The sequence below is a fragment of the Periophthalmus magnuspinnatus genome, chromosome 1 (assembly GCF_009829125.3).
Source record: "Periophthalmus magnuspinnatus isolate fPerMag1 chromosome 1, fPerMag1.2.pri, whole genome shotgun sequence".
In the NCBI taxonomy this organism is placed as follows: Eukaryota; Metazoa; Chordata; class Actinopteri; order Gobiiformes; family Gobiidae; genus Periophthalmus; species Periophthalmus magnuspinnatus.
The window spans coordinates 4,060,852-4,074,830 of NC_047126.1; the positions used below are offsets into that span (position 1 = coordinate 4,060,852).

Consider the following 13,979-nt stretch of genomic DNA (forward strand, 5'->3'; position numbering starts at 1 on the left):
ATTCCAAGTCCGATACGTTAACAAACTGAATCATATTTGTATTGATTTTTGTCTTTGTGGCGCTTTCTTCTAATATGCCAGACAATTGGAAAAAGTGAGATGATCTAAAGCATCAGTGGTAAATGTCAGGTGAATGTGGCCCAAGAGAGAGGAGTGTGTTTACAGAGCCGACGTGCAGATAAAGGACTGTAACTGGGGAAACTGTAGAGGCCGTGTGCCACTATATACACGACTGAGCCAGGCTGTGTATACTATAGATTCTAAAATCTTAACACTAAAACTGGAGGCAAATTCAAGTAGAAAACTGGCAGGGCCAAAACTCATTAAAGATAGATTCTCAAAAATAGAGATGTTCTTTTTTTTCCATACACGTACTTGAATAAATACACAGTCACTTCAACAACTGCCATTAGGATTAGAGACAGCAGCAGTTCTATGGTTTAAACCAGGTCTAAACCAGGTCTGAAACAGGTCTAAACCAGGTCTAAACCAGGTCTAAACCAGGTCTAAACCAGGTCTAAACCAGGTCTGAAACAGGTCTAAACCAGGTCTAAACCAGGTCTGAAACAGGTCTAAACCAGAACTAAACCAGGTCTAAACCAGGTCTAAGCCAGGTCTAAACTAGATCTAAACTAGGTCTAAACCAGGTCTGAAACAGGTCTGAACCAGGTCTAAGCCAGGTCTAAACTAGGTCTACACCAGGTCTGAAATAGGGCTAAATCAGATCTAAATCAGATCTAAACCAGGTCTAGACCAGGACTAAACTGGGTCTAAACTAGGTCTAAATCAGAATTAAACCAGGTCTAAACCAGGTCTAAACCAGATCTAAACCAGGTCTAAACCAGGTCTACGCCAGGTCTACGCCAGGTCTAAACTAGATCTAAACCAGGACTAAACCAGGTCTAAACCAGGTCTAAACCAGATCTGAAATGGGACTAAACTAGGTCTAAACCATAATTAAACCATGTCTAAAGCAGGTCTGAACCAGGTCTAAACCAGGTCTAAACGGGGTCTAACCGAGGTCTAGTGTAGTAGTTTTATTTTATTTTAATAGTTTAGTAGTTAGGTACTACTGCACTAAATAACTCTACAAACATATTTATTTGATCCCCCTGTCAGAGAACATATATACATTTACACAATAGTCGTGTATGTATCAGACTTAAAGATTGGTGGCTGCAGTTTGATTCTTTTTCCTGTACATGTTGGCCAAACTGCACAGCACAGCCTACACATAACACCAGGTCTAGTCTGAAACCTGGTAGCCATTGATTTCCCTCCAGTGGCTCCAGCGCAGGCCTAGCTAACAGCCCTCTAAACCTGATGGCCTATTGACTGGTAACTCTATACAGTGGAGTGGGGGGAGTAATGGCGTGAGTGAGTTGAGTCAGTGGGAGGGGACAGGAAGTAGGCAAGTGGTGGGAGAGTTATCGTTATTAACTTTGGGCGTGGAAAAGCTGGAGGTGCACAGGTGAAGGTGAGGCCAGCTAGCTCTAGGGTGACAAGCGGATGTTTTTGCGTGTTTGTGCGTGTCCGGGGGTCTCTAAGAATGACAGTGTGCCTCTGAGCTATAGATAATTGTCTTTATGACAGTTAGTAGGGTGCATGGTATTTCTGAAAAGGGGTGGAGAGTGTCGGCAGCGGCAACAGTTGAAGGATTAGTGAAGAAGTAAATAAGAGAAGTGGACAGTGAGGCTGTGGGCCTGGGAACAGACAAACTTACCAAAGGATTCTGTGGTTAAAAAGATACAGAGAGAAAAGAAACAGCAGGGCATTACATTTGGTTTCCACAACTGGGTTTCACAGACGAGTTGAAACATTTTCGAAAAGCATTTTTGTTAATAAGTTAAACCTTACTTATCTTTGTAGACTATTATGATATGATTTACACGTAGCACTATGTATATAAAATAATCAGTTTGCATGTATTATAAAGATGCAAAGGGATTTTGTGCACTAGGGGTAAGCTGCAGAAGGGGCAGAAGGGGCAGAAGCAAAGGTTTCCTCATTGAGCGAGAGCGTTGGGTGTCCAATCACAGAACAGGGTCAAAACTTGAGAGGGAGGGGCTGCGGAAATCAAGTTTGGATATTACACACTACTGTGGCTTCACAAAACACATAGAACCAGACCAAAGTGACTGGAACAGCAACTGTGGGTCGCCTTTGAGTAACTGTTTATGTACTCTTCAAGTTCAAATGCTGGTTGTCTATTTGTCCCACACAGAGACGAGCTTCGGATCCGAGGAAAATAAGAGGTTATTTGTTTAGTCACAGCAGTGAGCTATCTTTGCGAGGCCATTCCCACAAAAACGTGCCACCATCACCTGGATTTACCTCGCAAAAACCCGGTTCGGATTATAAACAGACAAAGCGGCGTATTGATGTGAACTGTCAGAACAAATATCTTATAATGTTTTTCTCTCAGAGCAAAATGAAACCCTTCGTGATGGTGATACGTGCAGGAAGACCTCAGAGAGTTTGGAAAGAAAAGAAAAAAAAAAACGGGAAGAAGAAGTTTACTTTAAAAAGGCTTTGAGAAAGTTTAGAAAGGGTTTGGCAATCATACACAGTCAACTAATACTACAGCAGCGACGGAGAGGGGCAGCCAATAACCACAGTAAGATCAGTGAGGGCTAAGAAAGAGGTGAACCAGGGCCAAAAATAACCCAGGGGACATACATAGGAACTGAAAAGTTAGAAATTGAGTGCGGATAATAGCGAGCGGCTTCAGGAAGTGGTCAAAGGCAGGAGCCGCGGGGGTAGACCTTTAGGTAGAGATAAAAGCAAAGGGACTGAAAAGGACAGCAATGAATGGCTGGATAAATGCGGTTGTTACCTGAGCGGAGCTGCTTAATACGCCCATTGTTGTTGGATGTGTTGACGGGCAGGAAGTCCTTGAACCAGGTAATTTCTGGGTCAGGGTTACCGCTGGCAGCACAGAGCATGGTGGCGGTCCGAGAGCGCTCCACCACTTTGAGCTGGGGACCCATGTCTATTGTGGGGAACCCCGCAGGCAGCTGGTCCTCTGTGAAGAACAAAGGCAGCAGGTGAAAAGTTTTGGAGACGTGTTATCTCTGCAAGTCGGATCTGAAGTGGACGGAAGGAGAAGAGACACTGAGGACGAAAATATGAACGATATATAGGAAATACGAAAGTGTATCTGACATTTTACGCATGTTTTTGGACAGTCTTACAAACGTCAACCTGTGCGACACTGTGTTACGATATCTGAATCATTCACTTTTTTCATTAGTCGTATGTGTAATCCCTCAGTCGTCCAGGAATGATCCAAAGCAAAAAAAAAAGTTAAAATCTGTCAACTGGACAAAAGTTTTAGAGTGAAGACGTTTGGCAGCTCATCCAAGTCGCTTCCTCACTTCTGGGCAGACACTTTTTTGCATTATGATTTAGTATTTTTCCCAAAATTGAACACAAAAACACCCTCCAGATTGTAATGTACTGTATGTAATGGTATTTTTGTCGTTGATAAAGCCTTTCTCTTCATAAATCCGCTTTACTGAATATGAAATCGTCTTAGTCTGTCCACTATATTTTAGACAAAACCATGTCTGAAACCTCTGAAAACTTGTTAAAATATAAGATTTCTTTTCATATTCCAAAAACAACTTTTCAGATAGCAAGTCAATACAAAATCCAAGCAAACTTCTTTTTTATACTCCCTTTTTATGAGCCAAATAGTCCAATCAGGCAGGACACCTTTGTGAGACGGCCAATCAAACGCGAATTCATGCCCATCCGAGGCAGTTAAATCAAACATGAAGAGTCATTCCGCCGCGATAAGAGAAATCAAAGGCAGCAAGTCTATCCCATTCAGCTAAAGTGGCAGAGTTAAGGAGAGAGGAGGGAGCCACACAGGGAGGGAGCCGGAGAGGTGTAGGATCAAAGACACATGAACTCAAACCGAACAAAAAAACCCATGTATTCACGACAATCACGAGTCTACAGAGCAAATCGCCTTTTCAAAACGAATTCTCGAGTCTTCCCGGCTGCGCACATGGAAGGATGAAGAGGATCGTGAGTCATCTTTAGCATAGAAGTTATAAATAGACAGAATATGTTCAAATCGTGACATCCTGTATCTTGCATTTGATCTACAATGGCGTCAGTTTGAATTTTCCCCATTTTTTTTGTTGTTTTTTGTTGTTTTTTTTTTCACTCGTAATCCCTCGCGACCACCTCGACCACACTGAGCCTCATTAACGGGAAATCCTAGCGCTGAAGCTCGCCAAGGAGTTGCTAATTCTGGTAGTGGCCCATCGAACCGTAGCCGCCGTAGCCCCTTGTCCGCGAGACACACACCGCGCCGCTGCCTCTTCTCCCGCCCGTGCACGCGGCCTTTTAACAGCTCCGGTTTCAATCAATCCCGCTGCCGACAAAATGGAAACATGGACATAATAAACCAAGAGAACAAGACGGCAAAGAGGTGTTTGGTGTGTACAAGTGGTGCGAAAAAATACAATAGGATAGATAGCAGTGACAGAGAGGGGCACGTAGGCAACTAGACGGAAAGATAAGACGAGGACGAGGAGCATACGGCGCCACAATGCTGATTCTGTGGCCTTACATTATGCAAATGCTCACTTCAAACACAGCCCCTCGTAGGCAGCGGTGATGCATTCTTTTTCATCTACCTGGGGAGGGACACATTCAGGACGTGATTACGAGTCTGAGACGCTCTGGGAACAATTATCTAAGGGGTTTCTTCATTTATTTAAGACAGCGCAAATGCATGTGAAGATGTGTGTTGTTGTTATTGTTATTATTATATTATTATTATTTTTTATTTTTTTGTTGCAGCAAAGAAGTATCAGTTGAAGCTTGAGTGGTATATTTCATGGCGGAAAGTTATTAAAAAATGTTTTCATTCATCTTTTCATTAGTTTGAGTTGAAGTTTTATTTAAAAATAGTCAATGGGTTACACGTAAACATATTTTTGATGCGTCGTTAGGTCGTTTTTGGCTTTTGTTTTTGTATTTAGGCAGTGGTGGAAGAAGTACTCAGTTTTGTTACTAAAGTAAAAGTACACAGAGAAAAAAATACTCAACTAAAAGTATCATATGGAAAAAATCTGTCAGTAAAAGTATTAAAGTAAAGTTTAAAAATGTACTTAATGAGTAAAAAGTAAAAGTATTTCGTGCACATTTTGAGGTCTTATAGCTTAAAATGTAGTGATTTTGTTAAAGATTCGTGCTGAATTTTCAAACAATTGAATCTGTCATTTTTTTCTCGCTGTTTTTATTTGTATTATTTATTTATTTGTTTAGTTCTGCTCAAATTGTGAACGTGTTAAAAATAAACCCTCAGACTTTTCAGCAGGTGTCAAACAATAATTAAAAAAAATACTTTTACTTTTCAGTCCAGTTCAGAAATGTAATGGAGTAGAAAGTACAGACACTGCTCTCAAATGTAGTTCAGTAAAAGTAAAAAGTATCCACTCCAAAATCTACTTAAGTAAAGTCCTTTCCGACTTTTACTTTGTTCGGTTCCATCTCTGCTTTTAGGGGCCCAAAGGTTTTATTGGAGAGGACAGTCGTAATGTGAAATGGGGAAAGAGAGGAGAGGCTTGCGGCTTGGAGACAGACTCACGATGGCGACGAAGTGGTAACCGCATATGTGCAACACCTTAAACCGCTGCACCTCAGGGAGCACGGGTTAGAGAGTTTAACAGTAAGAACAATAGCGATTATAGTAGTTCTGCAATATTTCTCTTTCAAATACACATTTTCTTAGTTTTTTCCCTCGCTTAATTTATTTGTAAAGGGCCAGCACAGATTAATGAACATTTAAACGTGGCTAATTTCCATTTTTGGTCGCTCGGCAGGTTGATGTTACACAGTTTGCGAGACGGGGAAAAGTACAGCAGCGATAACACAAACGTAAATGTAACACAGCAGCACTATGCACACAAAACACTCTTTGTACAGACAATTATAGAACATTTGAAGTTAGTTAAACGTTAAACCAACAACTCCTCAAAATAAACAAAGCGCTGAACCTTAGTCTACACTTTTTCACTTTTATCTAAGTTACACAATCACTGAGTACTTACTAACTTGAGTAATATCCTCCCTGACACTTCCTTACACCGTATCTACTGTACTTTGCTGTGTTATATGCTGCGTCTTGTCTGAGCGCAGGAGCAGCTCGGGTGTTTGTGTCACAGAGGGCAGGTGTAAGTGACACTGACACCGACATGTGTTAGGACACGGTGCGGGAGACGGCACGCGGCAGCAGCAGAACAGTTAAGCAGCCCAGAGGTCAGACGTGAAACTCAAGCCTCCTGTTGTTGACGGAGCTTTCCACACAACGCTCTGTTTCATTTGGACCTTCTCCCCGCTTCGCTCTTTCCACTGTCAGACCTCCAGATAATTTCACAGCTCATAGACAAACCCCCATCTCGCAATCATGGGAACCACTGATCCCGAGTGAGGCCTTCTCTGCATAAGGCGGTGAAATGAAATGAAAAACATGCAGGGTTTTTCTCTCGTAAGTTTCTAGATGGAAACGTTAACGGTTAAATAAATGTGTTTCTTGAAAATCGAGATGTGAGCGAAGACGCAGAATAAACGCCAGAACAATTCCCTGCTCTTTACCTCCATTTCAGGATATACCGTCTTGTCAAATTGTAAAAAAACACTTGACTTATCGATAAAAGTTGAAGTTCTGGGCTTTATCCTAACCTGAGTTAATGAAGTCCAGACCCAAAGCGAGGAGTTTTAAATGCTAATCAGGTACTTAACAACACGGCAGATGAGACGGCCAATACGCAATAGGGCCATAACGACCTATAATGATGTTAGTAATGGAGTAAAAGTATAATGAAGCAAACAGTGAGGTCAGATTCACTCTAAAAACTCCTCCCTTTGGGGCTGGACTTGGTTAACTGAGAACTTCAAAGTCAGTTCCACAAGTCTCTACTTTGTAAATCATATTGTTTCAAAGATTATATGTTCTAGATTCATAGTAAAATAGACAATAATAACTCATAATTCACACAGGTGCTGTTCCTGAAACTGGATAATACGGCTGTGAACCTTAAATCGTTTGGTTAATCGATGGCGTCAACCGAAATTAGTTGGTTCATCGCTTTTTGGACTGATACCTGGTAGAACTGGTATTTCTGGAAGTTAAAAAGGCAGATTAAACTCATGATTCACAAGTTTAATGTACAGTTGTCCCTCACTATATCGCGGTTCACCTTTTGCGGTCTCGCTGTTTCGTGGATGCCTTTTTTTGCGGCGTATGAACATGCATTGTGTTCTGCGTCCTGATTGGCTGTTGGACTGTAGACCATTGTCCATCAGTCTCCTCACAATGTGTTCAGACAAATTTACATAAACGTTGGATCGCAGTGTGACTCTGAAGTGCTGTACGTTTGCAATTTGTTTTCTCCCCGACAAAACCCACAATGTCGATGAAACGTTCTGCACCGACAAAGACGCCTACGAAGGTTTGAACTTTGTGTTTAAACGAGAGAGAAATGTGAGAAAATGTTAACGCCTGTGTGAGAAAAGTGTATAAAGTGTGTGGTGAGGGGTTTTACAGCAAAAAACATATAGAATAATGTAAAAATAAAGCTGATACTTTGTGGATTTCATCTATTGCATGTTATTTTTAGAACATAACCTGTACAATAAACGAGGGACCACTGTATCTTTATATAAATACATTGTTTGTTAGTACTTTTTTCTGTATAAATGGTTGTTTTGGCATGAACTCCAGTACAGTTGTAGGGTTACAATTATTTCAGTTTGGGTTAAATACATTGAGATACGTAATAGTTTTGGGAACTTTAGCCACGCCCCTTTTTTGTCGACTAATCGATCGGCAGGATATGTCTGTAATTGACCACGAATAGTGTTGTTTAAGGTAGGGCATCTGGTCTGATCTCAAGTGGGTGGGTAGTTCATCTTTGGTAAAAATCCAAAAAAAACATGATTATAAATAGTCACATTTTTATATAGGACTCAAACCGCTTTACGTCAAGAAACTACTCGCACATTCATACACCAGTGCACACAGACACTGGGGGTGAGGTGAGTTAAGTGTCTTGCCCAAGGACACAACAGCAACAATCATCTGTGGAAGCTGGAATCGCACCGCCAACCTTCAGATCAGCGAACAAACACTCCACCCAACTGAACTCCTGTCACCCCAAAGCCGCCACAATCTGCTTTTGATTCTGGAAACATAAATTCTCTCTCTTTTGTTTGATGAATTCGTAACCTGCCCCGCGATGAATAAATGAACGGTGAATCGCTGCTCTCTCTCTGCGTCCGCCCCGAGCGCCAGAGCACCGTCCAGAACGCGCCGCTCGTGCCCAGAGTTACGGAAACGGGCTCCAGTCACCTGCGCCTCGAACCGATGAATGATGCATGCGTCCTCATCTAATCCTTTCTCTGGAATCCTCACTATCTTCCGCATTACGCTCATTAATTACCGTCTTTGTACTCACGATCTGTAGCAAAAGCAAACCCAACGTCGTAATTACGGGCTTCACCTTTTCCGACGATTTAAAAGGAAACACGTTTAACTTTTAGCTGCACATGAATTATACAGTATCTGGCTGTACATTAGACCCCGCGGCACATAATTGGTCTTCAGGTTCATTATTATTTCAGCCACTGCCAATCACGGCCGTTTAGTGCAAGCCAAGATTTCAATTAGACTGGTACTAATCCTCTGTAATTAAGCCGGCTGACCTTAACACCGGATCCCCCCTGTCAGAGTCGGTGGAGCTACAGGGGAGGGAGGATTGACATCGCTACATCTGCGTATGTTTGTGCGAGTGCGGTTTGGCGAGTGCGCGCGCGTGTGTTTTTGTAGCTGACATTTGAACAGAGAGTCTATCAGGGACTATTAACTGCTCCCAGGTGGGCTCTTATTCATCCATTACACAATGACTCCTCAGAGAAGTAGAAAGAGGCTAATCACTACATAAAAGACTGCCTGACTGACTGACTTTGATGGAGGATACATTTGTCAGAATAGCACCGGGCACGAGACGAGGTTCTTCTCTTCGGACTGAAAGAGGAAATAAAGTGGCGGGAAGTCGGGAAGTCAGAGCTGGAAAAGTCCAAAATAGACGGGCGAAGATGCACGGATGCGCACGGGGCCTGTGCTCTTGAGAAGACGAGGGACTGTCAGAATTCAGGACGGATCCGGCGAAACTGGGGAGATGCGAAGAGTGGCCGCGTATGAATAATTTAGAAGCAACCGCGCGTCGGGCTAAGAGCAAACGCAGGAAGAGAGGAGGGACAAAAAACATGAGAAAGTGGAAAATGGATGTAGATAGACTAAGCAGAAGGAGGAAGTGGAGGGTGTTAAGCGAGAGCACAGACGTGTTTTATGCTTCAGAGGGAAGAAACAGGAGAACAATAGCTGCTCGTTCTTCCCTCATGTACTGTAAAGGCAGGCAAAGTGATTATACACACTCCAGCAGTCTCGCTCCAACCACCGGTACATAATGTTCTCCTAATGGACTCCACTAACACTAACATCACTATCTGCATTAATGGACTTTGGCTCACACTAACGCAGCCTTCCACCCTGGATTACACTGATGTGCACGGCGTCGACGCGATTCGCACAACTTCCCTCGTTTCTCTCGCCGAAATTACTTCTGGGAACATTCTCCGAAACACGATTTTGCTCTAAAATTTCCTCTTGACAATGGAACGCGAGTTTGAAATAAATTGTTCGAGGCGTAAAGACAAGGTGCTAATTGATTCGTTGATAGTTGCGGCTTTTATATCCAACGTTTTGCAGTGAAGTTCAAGGACTTGCAGATATTACAGTAAAAAGAATCTGTGTTTTCTTTGCGGTTTTGTACTAAAATTATAATGTTTCTTTTGGGATTTGCTTGAAGATCACTTATATTATACTGTATATTGCATTGGCGCGTTCAGGGACGGTTCGTCACTATTAAAAGTAATAATAATACGGAAAATAAATAAAGTATGAGGAATAGTTTAACATTTTCTTTGTCTAATGAGGGCGAGTCATCATAACCTTTGTCTTGGTGGTTAAAAACAGCAAAAAGTTCCATTCAGGGGCGGCGTTAGTTAAGTTCTTCAATGTAGAGGCACACTTAACATGTTAATTTAGCGCCTTTTATCCACTACCAGGTTTTTATTCTGCACTTTTCTCCTTTAATATTAATTTTATGATGATTATTTGTGATTATTTATGTTTGGATTTGTTGCATTGTGACTTAATGTCTTTCTTATGAATTGTTCTATACAAATAAACTCGCTTTACCACGGTTGCGTCGCGAGTTTAAACGTAGTTAGCCTCCGTAGTGAGTTATAAAAGCTAATACGGAATAATTTTCAGTTTTAGTCTCATTTTGAACGTTTTTAGTAAAGATTGAATGCACTAAAATCTTTGGGGAAGCTGCATTGGCCATTCCAGGGGTGTCTAGTGCCCCCCTCAAGCCCCCTCGCTGGCGCCGCCCCTGGTTCTGTTGGTATTACAGAGACGTACACAGCGATACAGTGATGCTAGCCTCTCTCTGACAGGCCTTTCTCATACACTGCGACTTTGTCCTTGTACTGCTTGGGCCACAATATATAAAATACATATACTGCAGATTTTCTTTTGTTTGAGCGCTTGTTTTTTGTGCAAAATCGAGGACTTTTACCATCTTAATCTGACGTTTTCTATCCAGCTGAATGACTAAACTGAGCAGCTACGTGTGTTTTATGATTCTTATTTCGTGGCGTAAATGTAGAAATAAGAAGTAGTTACCTCGGAGTACGCTGAGGCGGGTGGTAGCGGTTAACTCTCCCGCAGAGTTTGAGGCGTGGCATTCGTAAACGGCCTCATCTCTGGGCGTCCTCAGGGGCTGGATTCTAAGCACCGAGCCGGAGCCATCGTCGAACTCAATCACCTGGATGAAAAAACAAGAAATCAGTGCAATGGGAACAACAGAGGTTAAACTATATTTTTTTTAAAGATGTGTTAAAAGAATTCTGATTCAGTTATGTCGTTTTCAATATTTTCTTAATGTGGTTTAAAGTTCATTGCATTACTGAATATTTAAAGAGCTCATATTACTCTATTTTCTGATCTATAATGTTTTCTCACCACAAACAGACCTGGTGTTTAATTTTGTTCCACCCCTGCATATTTAGGCTGAGTTCCACCTTGTGATGTCATCATGTGGTAATACAGGAAGTGCTCCACTGTGTTTTTAAACTCAATGCGCCTTCACTAGAATTATTTGGATGATTTCAGATCTGGAATTGCGAATCTCTACTGAACTAAAGGTAAAAGGAGCTGTTAACTTGAAAACTACCACATCGTGACATCACAAGGTGGAACAGAGCATTTTGAGCTTTGCAGATGTAGACAGACAAATAATCCAGGATGACTGTGAATGAAACAAAACACAACTCCAGGTCTGTTTTTGAGGCAGTAACAGCATAAGAACATGACTCAGCGCTCACAAGAGTCCATTTTGTGTAACATAGAACCTTTAATAATAATAATAATAATAATAATAATAATAATATGTTTTTCATATTACTTTTAGCTAGTGCTGGAACAAGTGTTTGCTGCTGTTAAGAAGGAGAGGTCCTGACCTTACAGGATTACTCAAACATGCGTGAATAAAAGCACTGATGAGAAAACACAACCTACCATTATAACATGGTTCAGAGCTAAAAAGTCAAGCATGAAATGAGACATTTAATATTCCCAGATTTTGATTTAGTAGGTGATTCTGGCAGAGCGAAATCCAATAAAACCAAATCCCATGCCAGCTGTGCCAGCCAGGACAGTGATGGGAAAAATACAGTGTGTATATGCCAGATGAAAATAAGTGTCTCCTTTGGTGATTTGATCGGGATGACATTGGGTGAACCTACAGTCGACTTATTAAAGCGGAATAGCACCTTTAGCTCCGGGTGCGCGTGGACGGGAAGAGGAGAGCGGCCGACGCCTTGCTGTGAGAAGCACTTGCGAAGGTGGAGAGCTAAATCAAAGGTCAATGCTGTAGGGAAACTAATAAGGGCGATCACGGAGGAACCTCATATAGACTGGCCCACGGCTCCGGCTGACATATGAGAGAGTCTGAGAGAGAGCACTTCACTCCCACGTACAACCTTTAAAGTACAAATGGAGACACGGAAGTAATGGGACTAAAACAAAAGTCATTGTTTAGGATGTTGTTTGTTCTGTGGTTGGACAAACAATTCGCAGATGTAGCATTTATAGACCATTTATACACAGACTACAAAATGATGGTTATGTGGATTTTTCTTGTTAGGTAAACGTAATACAAGAGGTTATAAAATGTGTTAATGTATTATCCAATGCAATGCTCAAAACAACTGGCCAAAGGAACAATATACTGTCTACTTAAGAGCTTTTCTTCAAGACTTTTCAGAGCTTTCAACCAGGTTACAGTCGTTTCCTTCTCATTTACACTCTCAAAGTTGTTTTTGGAGTGATTCGTGCACGTTTGAGCGATCTTTAATGGCTTATTCTCAAGATGCCATAATGCGGATCAACCCCTGTTTTCACTTTTAACTTTATTTAATTAATCGGTGATACATGTATGATTCGGCAGTGGTGATGTGCAGCTGTCCATAGGGGGCGCCGACACATGCACGGCTCCTTGTTGCGATGATGTTTACAGCAACGTCAGCTCCCATTGAACGCCGCTGTTTCGTAACGTGAAAGTCAGATTTATTAAGTAGTTTTAGACGAATATTGTGATTTAAAAACGTCCAAATTATAACAAATTGATCCACAAGTGTCAGAGATTATAGCTATACAACAGACACAAGCACAATAGTTCTTTTTTAACTTAGAATTTAGCCCAAAACCTTGAGCAGTAAATGTATTTCTACTAAAAACAGCATAAAGCAAAACCATATTCTCATAAACCCAAAGATATGTCTACTTTTTCATATCAGTAATGCAATATTCTTCCGTCTCCCTTTGTGTAAAAAGCTGACAAAACGTGTACCACATTATCTGAGATGGCAAAGGTGGAGATGACTGGAAAATTGCCTCCGAATACTGAGTCATGTGTAGCAGGTGTCCTTTGTGAGTAATAATGCTTGTTTGCCCAAGAACTCCTCTCCTCTATATCACAGCAGCGGAGCAGTGAGCCGTTTAATTTCATCTTTTAGTCTTCTGCTCGGATGTTTTCTAAAGGAAGTGACCTCTAAAGAAACACAACAGCAACAGGTGAACATAACCCTAACTCTGCATCAGCTTTTTTCATATCACCGCTTTTTACATCGCAATCAATGAACTTTTGTTGCATCTCTGGTTTGGAATTCTAACCAATTTAAGTTTGCAGCCCTGGGATAAGTATTGAGAGGTCAGCACGCACAAAATAACAGTTGTTTTCATTGAGTAGTGTACCTCAAATCTCTGGCTGCTGACTTTTTTGCCTTTCTTGTTCCAGACAATCTTGGGTTGTGGTTCTCCGGTGGCCTGGCACACAAAGGAGGCCACGCCCCCCTGGACTCCTGTCTGGTCTTCTGGGGTCCGCGTGAATTTGGGAGGTGCTGAGGAAACACAGAATGGAGAGAAGGTTATTCCAGGATCCTGACAGAGAGAGTCTTTGAAGATCTTGTGATAGTAAAGAAGCAATGCAACTTTACAAATCGACCTATTGTGGTTGGTATTAGAACCTTTTGCTCTTTACCATCAGACCAGTAGCTAAGACATCGACAGACGAATAGTTGGTCCCCACTTCGATGACTGCAGGGTTAATGGTTTAGTTTGTTAGTTTAGTTGCTGACAGAGCGGCTAGAACATCTCCCTGTGTCCACATTAAACATATATAGGGTCAATGGAGGATATTTCCAGTGTTAATGTGAAGGTTTATGTGTTGACATCATAACTGTGGAACTTAACAGACCTAGAGCAGCTGCAAAGACAAACATTTTCAGGGTTGTTACTGGAGAACACACGTCTCTGGAGAACATATCCTCGC

The 13,979-nt window shown here is 41.7% G+C and overlaps 1 protein-coding gene across 5 annotated transcripts in view; it reads right to left on the reverse strand.

Moving 5' to 3' along the window:
- The window catches only part of ptprdb (protein tyrosine phosphatase receptor type Db), a 131,458-nt gene that overhangs the window by 44,161 nt on the left and 73,318 nt on the right, over positions 1–13,979 (reverse strand). For all 5 annotated transcript variants that reach the window (XM_055223646.1, XM_055223653.1, XM_055223651.1 and 2 more), the window contains 3 exons: positions 13,403–13,548; positions 10,772–10,913; positions 2,837–3,025 (listed from right to left, as the gene is read on the reverse strand). In XM_055223646.1, coding sequence (XP_055079621.1) covers positions 2,837–3,025; positions 10,772–10,913; positions 13,403–13,548 — 477 coding nt within the window. The remainder of the gene's footprint in view (positions 1–2,836; positions 3,026–10,771; positions 10,914–13,402; positions 13,549–13,979) is intronic.